This window comes from Podarcis pityusensis (genome assembly GCF_964106645.2).
Source record: "Podarcis pityusensis genome assembly, chromosome: 14".
NCBI lineage: Eukaryota > Metazoa > Chordata > Lepidosauria > Squamata > Lacertidae > Podarcis > Podarcis pityusensis.
In genome coordinates, this window is record NC_138039.1 from 51,440,551 (window position 1) to 51,462,175 (window position 21,625).

Below are 21,625 nucleotides of genomic sequence, written 5' to 3' on the forward strand. Positions count from 1 at the left end.
TGCAAATTCTGGATTCAGGGGGAATGATTTTAGCACTGAAGAATGTAAGAATGGGCTGCTGGATCAGGCCAATGGAGGCCCATCTGGTCCAGCATCCTGTTCTCACAATGGCCAGCCAGGTGCCTGTGGGGAACCTGCAGACAGGACCTGAGTGCGAAAGCACTCCCCGCGGGCTCCTGTCGTTTCCAACAACCGGCATTCAGAAGCACTGCTGCCTCCAGCTGTGGCCGCAGGACATAGGCATCACGGCTAGCAGCTTCTGATAGCCCTCTGCTCCATGAATTTCTCTAATCCTCTAGGTTGGTCACTATCACTGCCTACTGTGGGAGCAAGTTCCATAGTTTAACTATGCGCTTTGTGAAAAAGTGTTTTCCTTTATCAGTCCTGAATCTTCCAACATCTGTGGAAGAGTTCTAATGTTATGGGGGGGGGGAGAATCTGTCCACTTTCTCCATGCCACCCACAATTTTACAAACTTCTATGCTGTCATATTTTACTTGCTACTTCACATTATGCTACTGACAGTTTTATTTTCAGTTCCTTTCCTCATGATCTCCAGCATGGAAATTGCCTTTGTCATCACTGCCACACATTAGACCTCTGTAATTCTCACAAGAATTCTGTAAATTAGGCCAAAGTTATTGCTCTGGGAACTTTTGTGGTAGCAGCACAGTGTTGACATTCTTCAAATAGGTTAAAAAAAGTCATTAAAGCTGAAAACAGATTATTGATCCCATTTCTAGATCACACACTACAGTGGCCTTGTTTGTTTATCACAGAAAACTATCGCTGATGATCTACTGTGAACACACCTAAGAAGGCAGCTTCCGATACACAGCTGCTGGTCCAGCACGAAAGGAATGTGTGCCAGCAGGTGGAATTGCCAGTGGGCCCCTTGCTGGGTTGTGGGCCCTCAGCAGATTCCCAACCACACCAGCTGCTGATGCCAGCCTATACTCCTGCTAAAAGCATCAGGGAGCAGGTGACAGCAAAGACTTCTCTCTGAGAACCTAGACAGTCAACGCCACCCACAATAGACAAGTGATAGGCTAGAATGATGGACCATTCTCACTTGGTAAAAGCATCATGGCAGCAACACCATTCATTTCCTGGTATCCATCAGTTCCTAAAGGTTAGGTGTGGCTAAAATGCTTCAAAGTGAGTGTGCAGTCTATTAAAGTAACCCCACAATGTCCTAACTGTGGACAACAACCATTCAGTGTTCCAGGAAAAGGGTAATACCAGGTCCCAGAGGCCCCAAGACTGTGAAATTGACAGATCTGGAGAAGGAGTAATCCTTCATCCATGAGGTAAGTGCCCCATCTCCATTAAAGATTCAGCTCATGCCAACTAAGTCTTGTGCAAGGACCACAGACGATTGACAACAGTTGCTAAAACAAGCCCACTGAGCATTTACCTTGACTACTGGAACATCATTGGAGTCCTTAATTTTTTCCAGTGATGACGATTTTTTGTTTTCAAACATTTTAACCCTTGTCAGCACTGACTGCGGCTTCATGGCTGGGTCATCTTCTTCCTCAGCTGGTTCGGTAGGCAGTGGTTTACTGTTGGCAGGCAGAACTTCTGGTTTACTTTGCAATGGGAGGGGAGGGTGTGCACCTGCAGTGCTGTGAGGAGGCTCGTACTGTCCCACTTTTGCGCTGAACCCTTGCGGGGGGCCTTGCTCAAAGCCTCTGGGCTGGGGCTCAAAGTAATGCTTGGGCTCAGGGGATCTGGGCACTGCTGGGGGGAAGGCTTGAGTCTCTGTTTTGTATCTTCCGTGAACCTCATACGCAGCAGTGGGTTGCTCTTCATACCTCAGCTGAGTGGCGTTGAAGTTTTTGGCTGCGTGCTCATAGCGGGGCCTGCTGTCATAAGCCAGGGGAGGCGGCTCTTCAAAGCGAGGTTGTGCTGGAAAGTAGCAGCTGTGTTCTGTGCTCTCTTCTATGTTCTGCCGGGGATCAAACTCTCTGGGAGGTTGGTTGCTGTAAGGTGGCCGGGGCTGATAGGGCTGGTTCTCATCGTAATAGGTCCAATGGTCATCATAGGGAGGGACACGCTCCTCGTAATGAAGACGAGGGTCGTAGCCACGGGGAAACTGGTCCACGTAGTTTGAGGAGTCATACCTGTAGGCCAGTGACTCATAATCTCTGCTAGCTTGCTTCTCTGTGTACTGGGCCTGAGGGTCATAGGTCAGATTGGAGTCCTTCTCCTGCCTCTGGGCTGGCTGCTTCAAGACATAGTTCGGCCGAGGGGCTTCCTCATTGCTGAATGGGTCCTTCCTGTACATCTGTAGAAAGAGAGTGGTTTGCTTCAGGTGCACCAGCAACTGAGACCATGAAGACTAACAAGTCGAAGGAAACCTACAACCACAGCTTACCCATTTTAACTAGTACCCTAATCGTAACTGATTAACTGCACGAGCTTTAATTAATGGATTAAGTTAAAAAAAAAGCACACTTCATTTTTAGATGCAGCAAACATCTGGGCTGCAACATGCATAACCTTGGAAGAGGCAATTCCCCTTCACTTTTTCCATACAGAGGAGGAATTGAATTTTAAGAAGCCGCTTGCAAGTTTTGGCTTTGGTAAGTACATGTAAAAATCTGCCTAAGTATTCACAAAAATAAGTAAAAGGAAGTTGCCTGATTTAATCAGCAGCATTAGCTTAGCTGCCCAAAGACTATTTGATTAATCTAGCCCAGGGGTGGGGAACCTCAGCCTCGGGGCTGAAGGTGGTCCTCCAAGTTGCTCTATCTGGCCCTTGGGAGTCTGCCCAGGTCACACACCTCGCCATCCCTGCCCTGTGCCTTTTTGCCTGGCTGCAATGTAGCCTTTGACTGTGAGAAGGCCTCTGGCTTGCCTGGACGGAGGTGGACAGGTGTAAACTTGACATTCAGGTGTGGCTCGAAAGTGTCATCTGTTGCCCTGCCCACTTTTACCTCTGGCTCTGCCCCCCCTCTGGGATGCTGCCCCTGGAGGGATAATGGTTCTCCTACCCCCTCAGTCTGGACGGGGTCAGGAGTCCAAATGCTATCCAGCCCAAACCTTGGCACCAGCACCCCAATTTAATGCACTCATTAATGCTGCTGGTGTCTGCAAAGCTTCCCCCAACTTTTTGTTTCAATTCATTTGACTTTGGGCCTTGGTTCAACTTCCTGCCCAACATCTGGGTGCCACAGTTCACCATTCCCATCTCAGGGTCCACACTTATGATGAGACTTTATTCTTGAATTACTCATTTTGGGAACTGTTTGAGGATCTTTGGCTTATCCTGACACATCCAGCCAATAAAAATGCAAAAAAATGAACAGTTTCCATTTAGTATACAGGAAGGCCATAAAGAACAAAACACAGGTAGATTTGGAAGACAGAATCATGTTTCTCTGAAACTAATGCAATGAACAAGAGAAGGTTTAAACCACACACAAATGAAGTAAAAGTAAGCTTTGGAATGAAGTGGGCTTGCGACATCTTCTGATTTATGCATTCATTTTCCAGCAGAAATGAGAAAGGCAACTTGAACTCATGCAACAAAGCAAAACCAAGAGTTAGATTTTTATTTTTATTAGAAAGAAGCAGCAGAGAAGCTCTTTTTCAGGCTGCACAAATGCTCAGTGGGAGGGAAATCACAAAGGGGCACCTTTAGTAAGGGTGGGGGAGGGGGCAAAGCAAGAATGATCATGTGCAGAGTGAATCCGTGCAACATGACAGCACAGGCAGGAGGTACCTTTGTTGGATCTATATGCGGCGATAAGGACGGCGGCTCCTGTTCTCTGAGCATTATGTGAGGTGCCTCAGTGCCAGGTGTTCTGAGGGGGCCAGCTTGTGGTTGGTAAGAGTTGTAAGAAGCCATGCCAGGCTCCTCCAGCCTGACATTAGTGAGACTTATACTGGGGTTAACGGCAGAAGTTGATGAGGCTGAAGGGTTTGTTTCTGGCGACGGGGAAAGGTAGGGGGCTGCAGGTGAGGCTTCTGCTTTCTGTGAAGTGTTTAAAATATAGTTTTTGGTAAAGTGGACATATTTTCCATTCAAAAATCATATTAGCCACAACCACCCAACATATTTAATTGCAAAAAATCAAGTTGTACACCAGGACTGAACTGTTCTTCAGTACGACCTTAGGGTCCTCAATGTTGCTGAACTCCAGCTCCCATCAGCCCAAGCCAGCATGGTCAATGGCTAGGGGATGTGCTGGGTGTAATCCAACTACATCTGGAAAAACATTTTGGGGACAGCTGCTTCCATAAAGCTAAACCTCCTCTTTGGAGTACACGACTATACCAAAGTTTATATAACCCACATCCTATTTAGCTAGCCAGAGAGAAAAACAGGGCATCTTGTAAACTTAACAGCATATTGACAAAAGATGACAGCATTGGCTCAAAATTTTAGGGGTCCTTGGGTAAGATGTTATCAGTGGCACCTCTCTCCAAGTGTGCTCACCTCCTTGTTGCCATCATCACAATGGGAACCACTGTCCCACTTGCCATTGTTACATTTGCTTACTTCCTCTGGACCCAATCCATGCCACACCCCAGAAGGTGAAAGCAAGACAAGGAGAAGAAGCTGCTGTTCCTTGTTACTCTCATCACTGTTCAAGTCAAGGCTGGGGAATTTGTGCTACAACCAGATCTGTAGTTCCACAACTCCTATCAGTCCCCAGCACTTGCCAAGCTGACCGGACCTGATGGGAGGTTCAGTCCAACCATGCCCAAAGGGCCCATTTCTTATTCCTTAATTGAGCCACTTCAGTGGCCTCCACCTGCAAGTGCATGGCATCTGCGTCCCACCACCTCTCTGGAGTCCAACCACATTGGGAGGGCGCCATGTTGTCTACTCCTTTGAATCATTCTAGAGGCCTCTAGCTAAGAGATAAAATTCATTTGGAATTCATATAAGGCTAAAGTGGATTCATTTTTAGATTGCTCATGCCCAACTCTTGAACAGGCACCATGGTTATTTTTAAACTGAATTTCCATCTTTTTCCAAATAATTTCCTTTTTGATGGGGAGAGGTGGGAAACAATCTCATGTTCTTCTAAAAGTGCTGATCATTTTATTACTATTCTTTATCTTTTCTTTTAAAAATTATTCTCCAATAAACCAACCAACCAACCAACCTGAAACAACAGGAACCCACTCTCAGAGACATGAATCTTGCAATATCATACTTCCCATCCTGTGGTGAAATTGTGTGCACTATACAGTCATACCAGCCAAATAATTCTATAATGTTTCCCTGCAGTACCAGTTACTGAAAAGGTGTATCATTTCCTTTGCTATTTTTATTTTTGGGGTTAGCGTCTCTGCTAATACTAGTTGCCAGACTTTCTTGTACCATGAAGCCAGCATGGGAGTCATGTTCTTTAAAAGTGCTGATCCTTTTATTTATTTCTTTTTAAAAAGGCAACTGAAGAGCATGTGCCCCCCCTCAACAACGGAAATGCCAACTATGTGAATCCAGTGTTCAAATGGTAGAGACCCACAGGGCTTGCAAAACGAAATGATAGCTATTCAATGCACCATTTAGAAGGCAATGCTCCTAAACACTCAATGCACACAAACAAACAAACAAACAAACAAACAAACAAACAAACAAACAAACTGAGAAGGAGAAGTAAGTGGCTAAGGTAGAGTAAAAACCAAAAAGCTATGAAGACCAACTGGGACCACATTTTACGCATCCAAGGGAGAAAATTGCTGGGCTTTGTATGTAATCTTATTGCTTAAAACCTGCAGGCAAGTATTTCTTCCTTACCGGTTGAGCAGCACTTGTTTTAAACCCAGGAGACTCTATCCGGTGGTTTGGTTGTGGTTGAGCTTGAGCGGCAGCATAAGGAACGTATGCCTGACTATCATGATGCACCCCTGATGTATCTTCTCTTACGGGTTCAGAGGACCGCGTAATGGCTGATTCAGGAGGAGTCCCGACATCGTCGTTGAGTGTCTCGTCTAGCTCCTGGTCCGTGTAGGCCCCGCCTTCTGTGTCTGTGTCCTCGTAGTCAGAGGTGTGTCTGCTGTCTGTGCTGTACATGGAGTACTCGCTGCCTGGAGCCGACAGGTAGGACAGGCGATCGTCGTGGAGGTCGAGGTCGTCGCTAGTAGCACCATCTGCCTGTGTCAAACACATGAGGGTTGGGTGTTTACATGGCCGGGGGGGGAGGAGAGGAAGAGTTGCTGTTCTAAATTCTAACACCATGTCTTTCTGTGCAGAATGAAGATTAACTCGCCTGCACCTGAATCTTAGAGAAAGAGATTTCAAAGGTTACAGACCACTAGGAGGGACCTCAGCTCAGCGGTACAATGCACAGGCTTCACATGCAAAAGGCCTTGGGCTCGATCCCTGGTGCCTCCAAGAAGGGCTGGGGAAAACCTGCCTGAATCCCTGGAGAGCTGCCGCTGTCAGTCAGTGATGACCATGCTGAGAAAGGAGGAGGAGTGGCTTGACCTCAGCACAAGGCAGTCCCTATGATCCTACCAGGATGTGTAGCCTTATTGTTTGTTTTTTTATGAACATATTTCCATGATCTAAAATATCAGCTGACAGGATTTGGGCCACAGATAAGGAAAGGTAATGGGGGGGGGGGCTAATGACACCTCACACCTCCTCCTCCATCCTGTACACTGGTGCAGTGAAGGCAGAGCAAGGAGGTAAGTTTCCCCTAACCCAGATTCCTAGAATCCCCTCAGCCAGTTGCCAAGTATCAGCTGCCACCATGGAAAGCAACCGAGAACCCACATTCGCTGTCCTGGTGGTTACAGTCACCGACTCTTAAGTCTCATCTTGGCTTTCCTGTGTCCCACCCTCCACCTCACCTCTCCTGCTCAAGGTGTCACGTGCCGGGGATGGGATCCTGGCCAGTTGTAATTAATGAGCCATTGTTCTGGGCAAGACTTAAGCATGCGTAATCTAATTAAAGCTTATTCTTCTCTTTTCTTCCTTTCCTTTGCTCTGAACAACAAAAGATGCAAGCGTCATCCATCACCCTGGACACAACAAGGCTGGTTCTCAATGCTAGTTCTCAGCACCTTTCCTTGTAAAGCTCAGAGTTCAAAAAAACTTAGAATGTTAAGGATTACGTGTTGCTCAAGTTTACCTTGTTTGTGTCCCTTATTTTGCAGGGTCAACACACTGTCTGAACTCAAAACCCCCAAAGTAGTCCTAACACAGGGAATGAAATTAAAAGTAAACCAATACTGGAATGACAAATCACCCCAGCTATACTCGAAGCAATTGGATTGCAAATTAGCTATTACTTCTCATGACAGATCTTTGAATTGCAATGAATTGCTGCCCTGAAAATGTCAGTTCAATATATATTAACAGTCACCCAAAAAAAGAAAAAAAGAAAAGAAAAGAAGAAAGCCTTACATAATACACAGAAACTAGTGAAATGCCTGTCAGCACTAGAAAGGCAGTGGGTAAGCATGTAGGCAGTTTAGGGATTCTATCCTGCAGTGGATGCTATGCCATACTAGGACAAACATTTGGGGTAGAAAAGGGTTTGTACAGAGTAAGGAGCTGCAAGGGGATCAATGGAGATGAGCACAGACACATTCTGCACTCTCCCAGGGGTCCCCTTCACAGAGGCGATCCCTTGCCCCTCAATTATTTACTCTTGCCTCTCTTGAGAAGGCATAATTCAACCACTTGCAAAAGCTGAATTGTAGGAATCTGCAAACATCATTTGCTTCTTTTTCTAAGGTTCAGAGGAAGTGCCAGTCCTTAGGTAGCCAAAATGGCGCCGTCCACACACAAGAGAGGCACCAACAGGCGTGAATAATTTCCTCTTTCAACAAGCCTTCTAAGTGGATAATGTTATTCAGGTTTGTATATGCATTGGATTTGAAACTGATTTTATGCATGAAATTATTGTTGGGTTTAAAAAATTGTTTTATATGAAGTTTTTTGTATTTAGATTGCTTCTGTATCTGCAATTGCTTTAATACATGTTTTATTACACTATAAATTGCTTTGAGATGCCTCACTAGAAGAAATTGATGAATCCATGCCGAAGACGTAGTTGAGAATAAGATACTGCCCATATTATTCCAATACAAACCTTCCCATAACTTATTCAAAATTATCAACCCCAAATGAAAAGGCAGACAGGTCCATTTAAATGTCACCACTACACCGCAACAGCTTAGAAAACAAAAATAAAAATAGATTCCATACCTTTCCTTCTGAAACCCACACCAGCTGATTCTGCTGCTGCTGAATCGCTTCCTTAAGAGCTCCATACCAGCCATCGTTCATCGAATTCAAGTTAATAGTAGCTAAAAATAAGAATACAGAGTTTGAATGAGGTTTTGTCAAAACAACACCAAAACTATGGAAAATGGCACTGTGTCTGGGGCAGTAATGTCTTTGAATACCAGCTGCTGGGAATTGCAGGTGGGCAGAGTGCTTTTGTGCTCAAGCCCAGCTTGCAGGCGTCCTATGGGCATCTAGTTGGCCACTGTAAGAGGATGGTGCTGGACTAGACAGGCCATTGGCATGCAGAACCTGAAGACACGAGCACTTTCCTCTCCTGTGGCTTCCAACAACTTGTACAGTGGAACTTTGGGTTGCGGATGTAATCCGTGCCGGAGGCACGTCCGCAACCCGCTGTGTTTGTAACCTGCAGCGCTGCGTCTGCGCACGCGTGTGATGCGATTTAGCGCTTCTGCACATGTGGCGAAACCTGGAAGTAACCCTTTCCGGTACTTCCGGGTTTCCCGTGGTCTGCAACCTAAAAACATGTAACCCGAAGCGTTTGTAACCCGAGGTACCACTGTATACAGAAGCATTACAGCCTCCGGCTGTCGGGACAGAATACAGCCATCATGGCTAGTAACCATTATCCTCCATGAATTTGTCCAATCCTCTATTAAATTCTGTTGTAAGCACATAGTGAAAGAAAAAACAATGCATTGTTTCATTCATTCCCTCCCCAGCCTTCTTCTCCGTCCTGGTGCACTCACCTGTGAAGAGGTGGTGGTTGTTTTTCCGTAGCTTGTGGGCCCTCTCATATAACTTTCTGGCACTTTTCCGGGATTCTGGGCAGAGCCTCATCCTCATAGTTTTTACGCCCTGCTTTGAATCAGGGTTCAAGAACACCACAATGGGATACCACTGTGCGTAATTCAGGCGGTCCACTGCATTTGGAGTGACATCTAATAAGGCGTGCTTGTCCTGAGAAACAGAAAAGATTGAACAAAGCCGTCAGACAACCCAGGAAAACAAGGGCTCTTGACCTGTTCTCTAAAGCCTGCTAAAAGTGTGCATCATTTAGGTTTCAAACTTGCCACCTTTAATCTAACTGATTCCACAAAAATCAATTATTTTAAATTATTTTCACATCTGCAGCTGTATTCAAGAGCAGAAAAATCAGAGGCAGGTAGAAGAGTCAATTACCAGGAAAGGGGAGGCAGGGGGAAGAGTGAAGCTGGACACCTTGAAGATTAATTCTGCAGTCAACAGAGAATACAAAGGCAGATATGGGAGGTCTGAAAATGTAAGGATTGTTGAGAAAGGTTGAACAGAACAATAAAACAGCAGAATGATTTTAAGCTTTGTGTCCATCTTCTTGTTTGAGCCTAACCATCATTATAGATCTTTAAAATTTAGAGCTCTCTAAGACAAACACTAAGATGCGGGTTACTTTTTTCCAAAATGCTATGTGAAATTCAATTCTATCTGAAGCATAATTTATTAAGCAGGTCAAGGATTTAGTGTTGTAGGTCCTCAAAAATCTATACCATGCTTATCCTGCATATATAGCAAGTGGACAGAAGAGGGGTTTTCTTTAACATTTAGCACAAGTGGCAGTTTAGTTCTTTCTGCAGAGAGGATTAGCTAGTCAATGAACATGCAAGCACACATGAGTAAAAAGCACTTTGGAAGTAGATCATTTGCTGAACCTGGAATGTTACATACCACTGGCATTTTTCTTTTTTGAAATTTACAAAGAACTACATTTGAACCTCATATGCAGGTCAGAGAACACCAAAAAGGAAGCAAGCAAGCGGGAAGCTGAGGTGCCAAATCCAAAGCTCAGCCAGGGGTTGCTCTAGCAAACTGGGAGGTCCAGGGTGTGGAAAGAGGAGGCTGACGGGAACTGTGGTCCAACACACCAGGGGAGGGCACCAGGCTGGGGAAGGGGGCAGGACAATTGCACAGGACCTGGCCATGCAATTCTTGCCAGGATCTGGGGAGATGGGCACGTGGCAAGGATCTGCACAACGATCCCCACCACATGGTTGTGTGTGGCATTTCATCCTAGCATCATCATGGGTGAAGCCACAGAAACACAGCTTTGACACTGCAGCAGCAATGTCTAAATTACACCTTGCCATGCCATGTCTTGCATTTCCCATACTTTCAGTAATTTGTGGCTAATGTGTTCCTTAAAATGGTTTTATCATCTTCTGCGTTCCTGCATGAAAGGCACTACAATACCTGTTGACCCAACAAGAAACATACAAATGAGCATTTACTCACTTACTCTGTCAATTATTTGTTTGATTGTGTGCAGACGAATAATGCCCGAACTACGCTGGTCTGTACCAGCATCCCTTGGTTCACTTTCTGTTAAAGAGAAAACAGTTAATCAACAGCTGTGGGTCAGTTACATATAACATTTTTACTGCCTGTAACGAGATTATGAAATTTCTTCTTTGAAAATCTTCTATAAGCTTTCAAACATCATTTTCCAAAGTCACTTCTTTCATGGTAAGGGCAGAACAGTATTGCTTATGCATTCTGGGGTGCTGAGCGTAGGGCTGGGCAATATCAGCTTTTCAACATCAGGGTGTATTGTCAGCCAAACATCATGGTTTGGCGATATACCGCAATGTTGAAAAAACAAGATTCAGTGGCCTCTGCCGGCGGGACACTGGGTAAAACTGCCCCAGCTCTCACCTCAAGAGGCAGTTTCACTGAGGCTGACGGACTGGGACAATGCAGCTTGTTTGTGTCGCTCAGCTGGGAGGAGGGAATGCCCCCCCCCCCCAGCTGAGACAGTCCTGGTGCTTTTGTTGCTCAGCAGGAGCACTGGGGCTGCTTTGGGCTGCTCAGCTGGGGGAGGGAACCCATGAACGGGGGCAGCACCGGGGCTCCTTTACCTGCTCACTGCAGGGAGCCGCAACCACACTCCCCTCAGCTGAGCGGTTTCACGGAGCCCCCACCACACCGCGGGCTTTAACTGCTTGACTGAGGCAAGGGCAGCTGCACACTCCTCAACCGAGCAGTTTAAAGATGCAGAGGGAGGAACAAGCTGTATCGGTACCTCACCAATACAGCTTTTTTCTCCCTCTGCGCAGTATGAGGGCAAAGTGGGATGTCAGCTTCTCTCAGTGATATATCGCTGGTGAAACCACCACTGCTCGAGTCCCTCTATTGACTCCCTCCAGCAGACTCTGCTAGTAGAGGGACTCAGGAGTGGTGGCGGTTTCACCAGCAATATAGCACTGAGAGAAGCCGACATCACAGTCTGTTCCTCATACCGGTCCTGGGCAATATGACGATATATCTCCCAGGCCTCGCTGAATGTGCAAGAAAACTATGGGAAACACACCAGCTTTACTTTGAACCACACAAATACACCACTCATCTTCTTGCAGAGACAGCTTGGGCTGCTGATTAACAGCTTGGTGGTGGAACACATGCTTTGTGTGCAGAAGGCCCTGTGTTCTTTCCCCAGCACCAGTACTCAAAAAGGAACAGGTATGGGGAAACACCTCTGTCAGAGAACCTAGTGCTAGAGTAGACCAGGTGTGGAGAGCAATGCCTCTCCTGACACTTTTGGACTCTAACTCCCATCAACCCAGTCCACATGACAAATGGCCTGGGATGACGGGAGCTGAAGTCCAGCAACATCTGCAGAGCTGTTGGTTCTCTGGTAGTCAGCAGCAGGCAAGACTGTGAATGGTCTGACACAATAAAGCAGCGTTGTTTTCCAATGTCAGAGCATTTACAACAACTAGATATTCATGTGTGTTATATTTTAAAATTCCTTTCTGCCACATAAATGAGGAAGCCACTGATAATACAGACACCTCATTTAATCTGCTTGGGTGTTTCATCACCATTTAAATATTGGCATAAGAGAGTGCAAACTTCTCATCTATGCTCTCAAGTCATTTTCTCCTCATATACAGTGTGCCACCAGGGTTGCATAATGCACTCCATGCTGAAATATGAGGGCCCCCATCAGGACTGGCATTCCACCGGCTCCTGAAGACACACCTGTTTAAGCAAGCACTGTCCTGAACTGACCTTGTGATTTTATTTTAAAAGGTTTTTTTAACTGTTCCAATAGTTATGCTTTTAAATGGCTTTATTGTATATTTTAATTAAAAATGCTTAATCTCCCATGGATTTGCTACTGCTTATTTTAATTATGTATTGATTTTAAAGTAATTAATGGCTTAGAGGCCATTTTGGCATATAAGTGGTAAACAGGTAAACAAATCAATCCTCTCTAATCCCAGGAATTGTTTTAAAACTTTGGTCTGCACCTGTAAGCAGGAGGGGGTTTAGCTGGGAAAGCAGGACATAGAAGGTGCTTACTTGCAATCTGATAAATATCTGGTTCTTCTCTTGCCAGTTTCTCCCGCGCAACATCGGCAATTGGTCCAAAGATTGTTACAGGCCTGAGAAATCCAGCTGGAATTAAAGGGAAATCATAGTAAGTCTTCTTTAAACAAAAAAAAAAACAAAAAAAAAACTACCAATACATTCTTTGATGGCCTTGAGTGGGGATGGCTGTTTTTCATGCCAAGGGCTGCACTGACCCATGGCTAAACCTGTGCGGGGACATGGCAAAGTGGGTGTGGCGGAAACACAAAAGTGGGTCTGGACAATTTTTTTTTCTTTCAAAAGGCACATACTGGGGAGATCGGGGGAGGGGCAATAACAGATTCACGGCAGGGGAGTATTGGGAGCGGTCAGTCATCTTTTAAATAATAATAATAATAACTGCCAGTAATGTCAATCTTAGTGTGCTACGAGTTCTGACATTTTAAGATGAAAGTGTTTACTTTTACAAAAAACACTAGTTGGCAGAAGAAGTGCTAGAAGTCAGCTGCTTTATAATAATCGAAGTTATTTAATGTTAAGTGCCAATTAATGATGAAACAAGCTCTAGTTGATTACTGTAATCTTATGGGACCAAGTCCACCCAACCAAGCAGCCTTTTGTTTGGAAAGTGTCCCCTCTACCTGGGTCAGCCAATTATCCTGACTGTTTCTTGCAAGGGCGTTAGGAGGCTGTTTCCCCACTTTTCAACCTAAAGCCCTCTCTTGGCCTCAGCAGAGTTTGCTCAGGGCATGCATGGGCTTGAATTCCTGCCATGGCTGTTACTGGGGCAGGTGAAACCAATCAACCATTCCCAGCAAGGGCAATATAACAAGGCACCCAGGTATTACACTGTCAGCACACATATGCCAACGTTATGAGCTGAAGAGAATTAGGTGGTGGGCAGAACAGGCAAGCTTTTCTCTCAAAGCTTACCAAAGAAAGGTCACGCATTCAGAGCTGGTCCCATTCAGAGCCAAGGGGAATTTGTCCATTACTGAGGTATGAACCACCAAACCTTTGCAGTACACTTTCATAGGGAAAAGATGCAAGGCAGTGTCACAGAACAGGAGAAAGAAGGTTTGCCCTTCTGGGTTAGGAGTTTGAAACAATGGGCTGAAACAAAAACACCAGAAGGGCAAGCCATTTCTTTGGAAGATTGGAAAGGAAACATGACAGGCATTTGTTAGGTTGGGGACTGGCCTAGGGAATAAAAGTGTTTACTTGAGCAAGCTGAGGTCTGGGATGAATGCAATCAGTTAGTGGAAATACTCTAAACCCACTCCTACACAACTAATCCCTTCTATTGTCCACATCTTCCAACTTTTCACTTCTGTCTGGCAAACAACCCCAGCTGTTGGCTAAGGAGGGAACAGCAGCTCTAATGCTTGCTTTCATATTCCCTCCAAACTTTTGTATCATGTCCATTAGATTAAGAGTCCTGTAGGTAGAAACTTATCTTTTAATGTGTGTACACTGCTTAGAAACTTTCAGGATCTTTAGAACTGCAGTTGTAATCATCATCATCATCTCTTCATGCTTTCTCCAACTGCTCCTTCACCCTTATGTTAACGTTCCATATGCCAAGCCATTTCCTTTCATTTCCCCTCCTTCCAAACACAAACCCTGAACAATGTTAATCACAGTAACATTTCCATTTCCTTTGAACCCCCACCTTCTCGAAGAACAACTCTCTCGTATGCAGGGAACTTGGTCTGAACTGGCTGGGCAGAAAGGTCCTCTCTGCTTTTCCTGAGGTTTCTTTTCGAGCTACGTAGACCCCGAAACCTCCAGAAATCTGCACGGTCCCCACCAGCTGTCTTTGGAAGGGTGTACTGCACGCTAGCCAGTTGCTCAGCTCTGTGTGGAAGAAACAAGGACAATGAACACTGACAATGGGGGGAAACAGCAGCCTCACTTAGCTCCTAGACCTGAGTTTCCAAGGCTTTTCTGTGCATGTGCCAATTCACATACCAACTTTGGTTCCAGGCAAAGCAAAATGGTTAAATCCAAAAAGGATTCTGCTGTTTGCCCTATAGGTTGAAAGAGCTGCATGCATCTCCAGCATCTCCAATGCTTCATCTTCACACATTCAAAATACGGTTATGATTATCAAGGGCAAATCTGTACCTTGCATATGTACTCTGAATTGCAGCTCTGGGAGCTTGAAGTTTGCAAATTGATGTTCTAAAGCAAAACTCTTAAATTAACTAGTCTGAAGTTTCAGCAATTCCATCCAAGAAGTTCAGCACAATGCAGGTTTACAACAGCTTAGCTGTTCAGCCAAATAAACGCTTCTCCAAGAGCTATTCTGAAATACCTGTTTTTGTTGGGTATAATGCCTCTTTCCACCTCTTTGTGATTCTTGCCAATCCGAATAGCCAGCCAGGATCCAAGCTTGCCATTGTATAATGTATCCACCACTCGAAACACCTCTCCTTTGTTGAAGCTAAGCCCGTAGGGAGATTCCTTCTCGTATTCAAAATGAGTTCTTATATAAAACGAATCTCCTACATCTGACTCCACAATGCGCCGATAAACTGCAAGAATGGAATAAAAGCACAAACATAATGCTTTATAGCACTTACAGAAAACTATTATTGAATCGAAACAATAGATTTGAGAATAAGCTGAATTCTGTAGGTCAGAGTGGTGAACCTGTGGTTCCCCAAGTTGTTGCTAGCCTACATTTCCCATAATCCTTGACCACTGGTCATGCTGTCCAAGGCTGACGCGAGTCCAACAATATCTGGAGAGCCACAGGATCCCCATCCCTACTGCAGATGGTTAAAAAACCTGAAAATGGCAAAAGGCATGATGGTTTTCAGCACTATCAGAATGTACTCGAGAACTAATTTGTATTGCAGTACCAGCATGTACTCATGGTCAGGGATGAACAAAGATCCCAAGTAAACATGCTTGGAACTCTTGAGACACTTCAATGCCAGGCGCACTGAATTGGGAGCACAACAAAGCTAATTTCTCGGGTGTGTTGCAATGTACCAATTCATTAAGATACAGGAATAAGCTGACAGGACTGAATTTTATTTATTTGCAAAAATGTCTATACCATTAGCATTAAGAAAAAACAATGTGTTGAACAGCATAAAATTAATAATGAAGTTATAAAACAAAATACACCACAAATCAGGATCAGAAATACTCCAGTGCAAAATCAGAAAGCTAGAGTCCCCATTTTGAAGGAACTCAGGTGTAGATTATACTTAAACGTTCAGGTCTGCCAAGCGCATCATGGGGTTTATTAAGGAATGGGCTCTACCTCTACCATTTCCCATTCACACAAAGCAGATCCCACAAGCCTGAAGTGTGCGCACACCTGGTATAGGCAAGGAATGTTGTAGCTTGGTTCTGTTTTGCTGCTGCCTACTACCCTGGACTAATTAATGCCAATGACTCAGACAACAGTATTAGATTGCAGATACTGTAGCCTTTAAAAGAAGTGACCTGGATAAGGAAGCCCCACTGCTGCCAATCCAAGGTGTTGGGGACAGCTCTCTTTTGATTATTATCCAAGAGAGTCTATCAAAATAGTTTTTGTCCTTTCATTAAAAGGCAGTTACTTACCATCCTTTTTCTTCTGTGCCAAAATTGTTACCTCTTCCCCTTTAGGGAGGTCAAGCAGAAACAGTACTGCTTCCTCTCTGATGATATTTGTGAAGTCTACGTTATTTACCTGGTGCAAAGCAACAGTTCAAAAAGTTACTACGCAGTTGACAGAACCCAAGTGTGCATCTAGACATTCTCTCTGGTTGCATTACTATGTTTGTATCTCGTAGCAGATGTGCCATGAACTTTATAGTCTCTTTCTCCTAAGCAAATCGTGTTGAGAACTCTCCACAACCAAACCTTAAGACCATCTTTGAATGCCCTGCTCTGGGTACCTTTTTGGTAGTGGCATATTCCCTAGAAAGGCCTGCCTGGTACCTTCTTTGGGGTATTTTGGCACTAGGTGAAGAACTTTTGATGAATCCAGGCCTTTAAACTACTATGCCAGAAGCGGTTTAGTCATGCTGACCACATATCCTGGAAAACTGTCTGTGGACAAACGCTGGCTCCCTCAGCCTGAAGCACCGCATCCCATAGCTGCCTCTGACTGGACTTAACTGTCCAGGGGTCCTTTACCTTTACATTTCAGAAACCTAGTTTTATAAATTGTATGCTACCTCCATGCAAGGATTATTTCTTTTTTATTGTTTTTTATTCTTAGTTTATAATTCATTACTATTTTCCTGCAAGCCACCCAGGGAATATTTATTGATGGGATGCTATATAAATCTATATCATCATCATCATCACCTTAATATTCAAGATTGCCACCTACCCTGAGAATCTGATCTCCTTCTTCCAAGCCTTCTTTGGCAGCAGGGCTATCCTCTAGAACACCAGCTACGAATATCCCGACATCATTGCCACCAGCCAGCCGCAAGCCCACACTGTCTCCTTTTTTGAATTTCACAAGCTTCATGCTTGGCCTGCACGGATTAGGAAATATTGTTTAATAACTGTCTCTTGCCAGCCCATCCCTCACCACAAAACCTTTACATTTCCAGTTTATTTATGTACTCTGAAATGCTGTCAAAAGCCCTTCTATCCTAGCACCACCCATTTTCAGGCATCCTTTATGTTTGCACCTGTTTCAGGCAGTTATAAAATTAGGCCATGTAACTTTCCAGGTGCAAAATGGAAACAGGCCACAGATTATGCTATTTTAAAAGACAGCTCATGATTACTTACTAGGAAAGTGGGAGCTGTTTTGTTCTAGAGTACCTGGGAATCTGGTCTTGCCCAACCCTCTCCACTGAATGCCAGCTGCCTCCTTAAATCAGGATCCTGGGCCAACAATGGGTGCTTAAAATGTGGTGTGGAAAAAGAACAGCCATTTTACTTCCATTTCTCCCAAGAGGAACATAGGAAGCTGCCTTAAACAGAGTGAGACTCTTGGTCCATCCAGCTTCCTACTGTGCAGAGTGCCTGCGAATGGTTCTCTCGGGTTTCAGACAGAGGACGTTCCTAGGGGTACCTGACGATGCTGGGGACTGAACGTGGGACCTTCTGCATGCAAAGCTGGTGCTCTGCCACAGAGCTGTGATCCTTCTCCATCTTAGGTTTGCTTCACTTGCATGTTAACAGCTTGCTCACTGACCTGGCTTGGACACCATCATTGAGTGATGGTTTAGTGAGCAAGGGAGGGTTTGTCAGAAGTGCATAGGTCCTCTGTACACATTTATGTTTTGGATACCTACACCTAAGCATGCAATGTGAACAAGATAAAACACTTGCATCATACAGGTATGCTCAGTAAAGCCAGGATGGATTTCAGCTTCCTACAGAGTGTGATTTAGTGGAAGAACCAGCCTTGCTTCTACATAATGCGTGGAGTGACTATTAAAGGAAATCATGGCAACTGTAGCTAAGGTAACTGGGGGGAAGGGGGTCCTCCAGTATTGGAAGCACAAAAACTTCCTGATGAAACTGTAGGTTGAAGACACTGGCTCAGCAAACTGCAGCCACTAGGCCAGGTGCTGTTGGACTACAGCTCCCATCACCCCTGATCCCTGGGTCCTGCTAGCTAGGGATGATGGGAATTGTAGTCCAAAAACAGCTGGGAACCCAAGTTTGAGAAACACTGTGCTAGGTGAGCCTGTGGCCCTCCATATTTTGCTGGACCACAACTTCTATCACTCCTCATCACTGGCCATGCTGTGTGGAACTAACAGGAGCTGTAATCCAAGGCTATCTGCAGAACCACAGATCCCCCCACCAGGCGGATCCGTCAGGGGGCAGATACACAACTGACATTGCCCATGCTGATCTGGTGAAAGACAAGGAAAAGCAAGAGTTCCATTACCGAAGCATTCCATCTTCATGGGTTGAGTTTGGAAGAGGGCCATCGGATGGACTAACGGGTAAATCCACATCTGGCTGACCCGCCTGTGCATAGACTGGTTTTGGTTCTGTTTAGAAAGCACAAAAGAAGATTGAACAAAATGCATTTTAAAAGCACACACAAATACAGGTATGACTTGGCTTGCTCCTTTGCAAAATTCATTCAGATCCAATCTCAGGAAGAACAGGGGACAATACAGTGCTTTTAAGTCCTCAGTTTGATCCTTTATAATTTTACCAAGATTTAACACATCTTTATTTCTGCCTCTAAGCTGTGCCTAAGGCAACGGTGGGGAGCCTCCAGACTGTCAGCCAAATAAGGCATGCCAAACTTCTACACCCATCTGCCTTGTACCTGACATCAGAGATGTATCATTAGATGTGAGGCCGGTAAAGCTCCTTGCCAAAAGCAGGGGTCCAAAACATCTGGAGAGCATCAAGCTGGCAAATGCTGTTCTACACAATTATGTATTTAAGAGGACAGACTGGGAAGTAATACATTTATTTTTAATGTACTAGAATTTTTAATTTATAATGTACAGTATTTAATGTGGTTGCATAAAAAGCTCCGCAGATAGTATATGCTTCAAAATACAAAAGCTAAACTTCTACTTGGAGAGCATTCAATAAATTGGAGGATACAATATGACTTGCAGCCTTTTGCTTTATTAAAATAATTTAACATGACTATAGAAATTAATATTATGGTAATCATTTTTAAAAATGATAGAAAAATGTAATTACATAGATGCCCGTGTTTAATTTTCATTAGTTGTTCGTGTTTAATTTACTGTTCAAAACTGATCTTCTACATTTAAAAAACAAACTTACACAAATTCAGATATTTTACATCCCTTTCATGGAGTGAGCTTAACTTGAAAGCCTAGGACAGATATTCTGTTCAGATTCAATGTGAAGCTCGGCATTCAAACAGCGCTAGAATGTTTCTCTATCATGGTGTAGGAGCAGCTGCAGAGGACGAACGTCTGCCCAGGACCAACACCCACGATTTGCTAGCCATAGGGAAATGTCACCACCTAAGATTAGTTAACTCATGAGCAAGGATGTCTTAAACCCAAGATAGCAGGGAACCAGGTAAATATATTTCAGGAGTGCACAGAGCCATGCGGCAAGGTATAGCAAAAAGCGATCCACTTCGAGCGGCATCATGCAGGAGAGAGATGAGTTAAGAATTGTCTGAACTGTACAATGAGATGTTTTTAAGTGTTGGGGGCAGGGAAGCAGTGGCACTGGAACTATAGGCTTTAAACATGAGGAATTAATATTTTTTTTCAAATGGGGTAAGCCCAACTTGAGTTGCAGCTAATTAGACTAGAAGAAATAAAATCCGACTTTATATTTGAAGTCATGAGCACTTTTTAGAGGGCAGGCAGCAGCCTAGGAGGGCCTTCTCAGTGGTGAAACTCCCTCCTCACAGTGGTGTGCCTGGCCTCTTCATTACGCAGCTTCGGGAGAATGAGGATGACACACTTCCTTACCTGAGGTGTATGTTTTTAGGACCCACTTTTTATTGTTTTAAACTGTTTTTTAATGTTGTGTTTTAATCTTGTGACCTGTCCTGGGGACCTTAGGAAAAGGATGGGAAGTAAATAAATAAAATCCTCAACTGCTGCAGTACGGTAGTATAGCTATACATACCAGGGGTTGCAACACTTAATAAATCAAACTGATCTATTTTTACAACTGTTGATCAACTAAAAGCATGACCTGATTGATCAAGCAGATTTTTTTTTAAAGTGTGTATACTTAAAAACCTGTACATGATAAAGACCATCTTAGAAGAGGCATAGGATGCTACTGCCTTATAGCAATCCAGACAGTTGGTCCATCAGACCGAACATTCCCAGCCCTGGAGACTGAAGCTGGGACGTTCTGCATGCAAAGCAGATGTTCTACCATGAGGTGCAGCCCTTCACCCTTTCTCTACCCCATGAAGGAATGCCTCAAAGATGCAGGTCATCTAAAAATGCTGAGTATGTTTTTGCTTCAGAATGATTGCTTACCCTCACATGCAGACTGAATTGGTTTAAAACACAGGGGACTGAAGAAATCCTAGTCAATTTAACCAGGCAGTAGCCTTAATACTTGCCAGGAAGTGGCGGAGTCTGCTTATCATTTCTCTCCGTTACAGATTCTTCCAGTGATTTGGAAATTGTGGGTTCCTCTACATTTTTCACAGGTGTGGATACTGCTCCTGGCTTTGCTATTCTTTCATCCTCTCTACTTCGGAGACTAAATCAAGAAAAAACAAAACTTCATTTAAAAATCTTCAACAGTAATTCCACCAAGGAAATCTAGAGAATCAAGTAGTTGTAGATTACACCCGTCATAAAAATAGTATGCAGGTGACATTGCTCTGAGGATTTTCTGTGGAAATCTCTAGCACAGATTAGGCAAGATCCTCAGAGATGCAGGCACTAATTGCTACAGACCTCCTCACTTTTTATGTGGCAAACCTGTTTCACGCCAAATGTTTCTGGGATCGAATTCCCAACAGCCCCAGACAGCATGGTCAGTGGGTCAGGGATGGTGGAAATTGTTGTTCAGCGGCATCTGGAGCTCCCCCTCCCCCCACCCCCCACCCAGGTTCCCACCTGCTGGGTTAAGGAGACAGTGTCAAGGGGGCTGGGAGATGGCTCCTGTGAGAGAAGCTGGAGTTCTGCAGGCTCAAATTCCCACTCAGCCACAAAGCTCACTGGGTGACCCTGGAGCAGGCTTGTCTCTCAAGTCCAGCTTACCTCACAGGATTGGGTTAGGGAAAATGGGAGAAACCCTGTTCTCCTTCGGAGGATATACAGAACAAACCATTTTTAGAAAGTCACACAGATTTACCTCCCACCCCCCGCCAAACCTAACTTAGATATAATGAATAACTAAATAAGAGAAAACAATACTTGTTTTGATTTGCTAATACAATTGTCCCCCACCATAAATGACTAGCAAATTTCCCGAAAGGAGAGACGAAGTGCTTTCTTTGCCACCATACAATCAATCTGCTACAGCTAGATGGCACCGCTGCCTCAATATCCACACTGCAAACAGCAATAAGTCAGTGGTTGGATGGCCATGCCTGAAGTCAAGCACAGCTTTTGTAAACCCAGCAGTTTTTCAGAAGAGGAACAGAGCTGCCAC

General features: G+C 44.5%; 1 protein-coding gene across 10 annotated transcripts in view; it reads right to left on the reverse strand.

The window, feature by feature from the left end:
- The window catches only part of TJP1 (tight junction protein 1), a 354,643-nt gene that overhangs the window by 17,797 nt on the left and 315,221 nt on the right, over window positions 1–21,625 (reverse strand). For 8 of the 10 annotated variants that reach the window (XM_080980658.1, XM_080980657.1, XM_080980655.1 and 5 more), the window contains 13 exons: window positions 20,583–20,725; window positions 18,435–18,540; window positions 16,908–17,058; window positions 16,151–16,259; window positions 14,886–15,105; window positions 14,241–14,425; window positions 12,560–12,655; window positions 10,494–10,576; window positions 8,971–9,181; window positions 8,183–8,283; window positions 5,762–6,118; window positions 3,731–3,982; window positions 1,418–2,290 (listed from right to left, as the gene is read on the reverse strand). In XM_080980658.1, coding sequence (XP_080836784.1) covers window positions 1,418–2,290; window positions 3,731–3,982; window positions 5,762–6,118; window positions 8,183–8,283; window positions 8,971–9,181; window positions 10,494–10,576; window positions 12,560–12,655; window positions 14,241–14,425; window positions 14,886–15,105; window positions 16,151–16,259; window positions 16,908–17,058; window positions 18,435–18,540; window positions 20,583–20,725 — 2,887 coding nt within the window. The remainder of the gene's footprint in view (window positions 1–1,417; window positions 2,291–3,730; window positions 3,983–5,761; window positions 6,119–8,182; window positions 8,284–8,970; window positions 9,182–10,493; window positions 10,577–12,559; window positions 12,656–14,240; window positions 14,426–14,885; window positions 15,106–16,150; window positions 16,260–16,907; window positions 17,059–18,434; window positions 18,541–20,582; window positions 20,726–21,625) is intronic. The other 2 variants (XM_080980656.1, XM_080980659.1) reach the window with 1 other exon arrangement.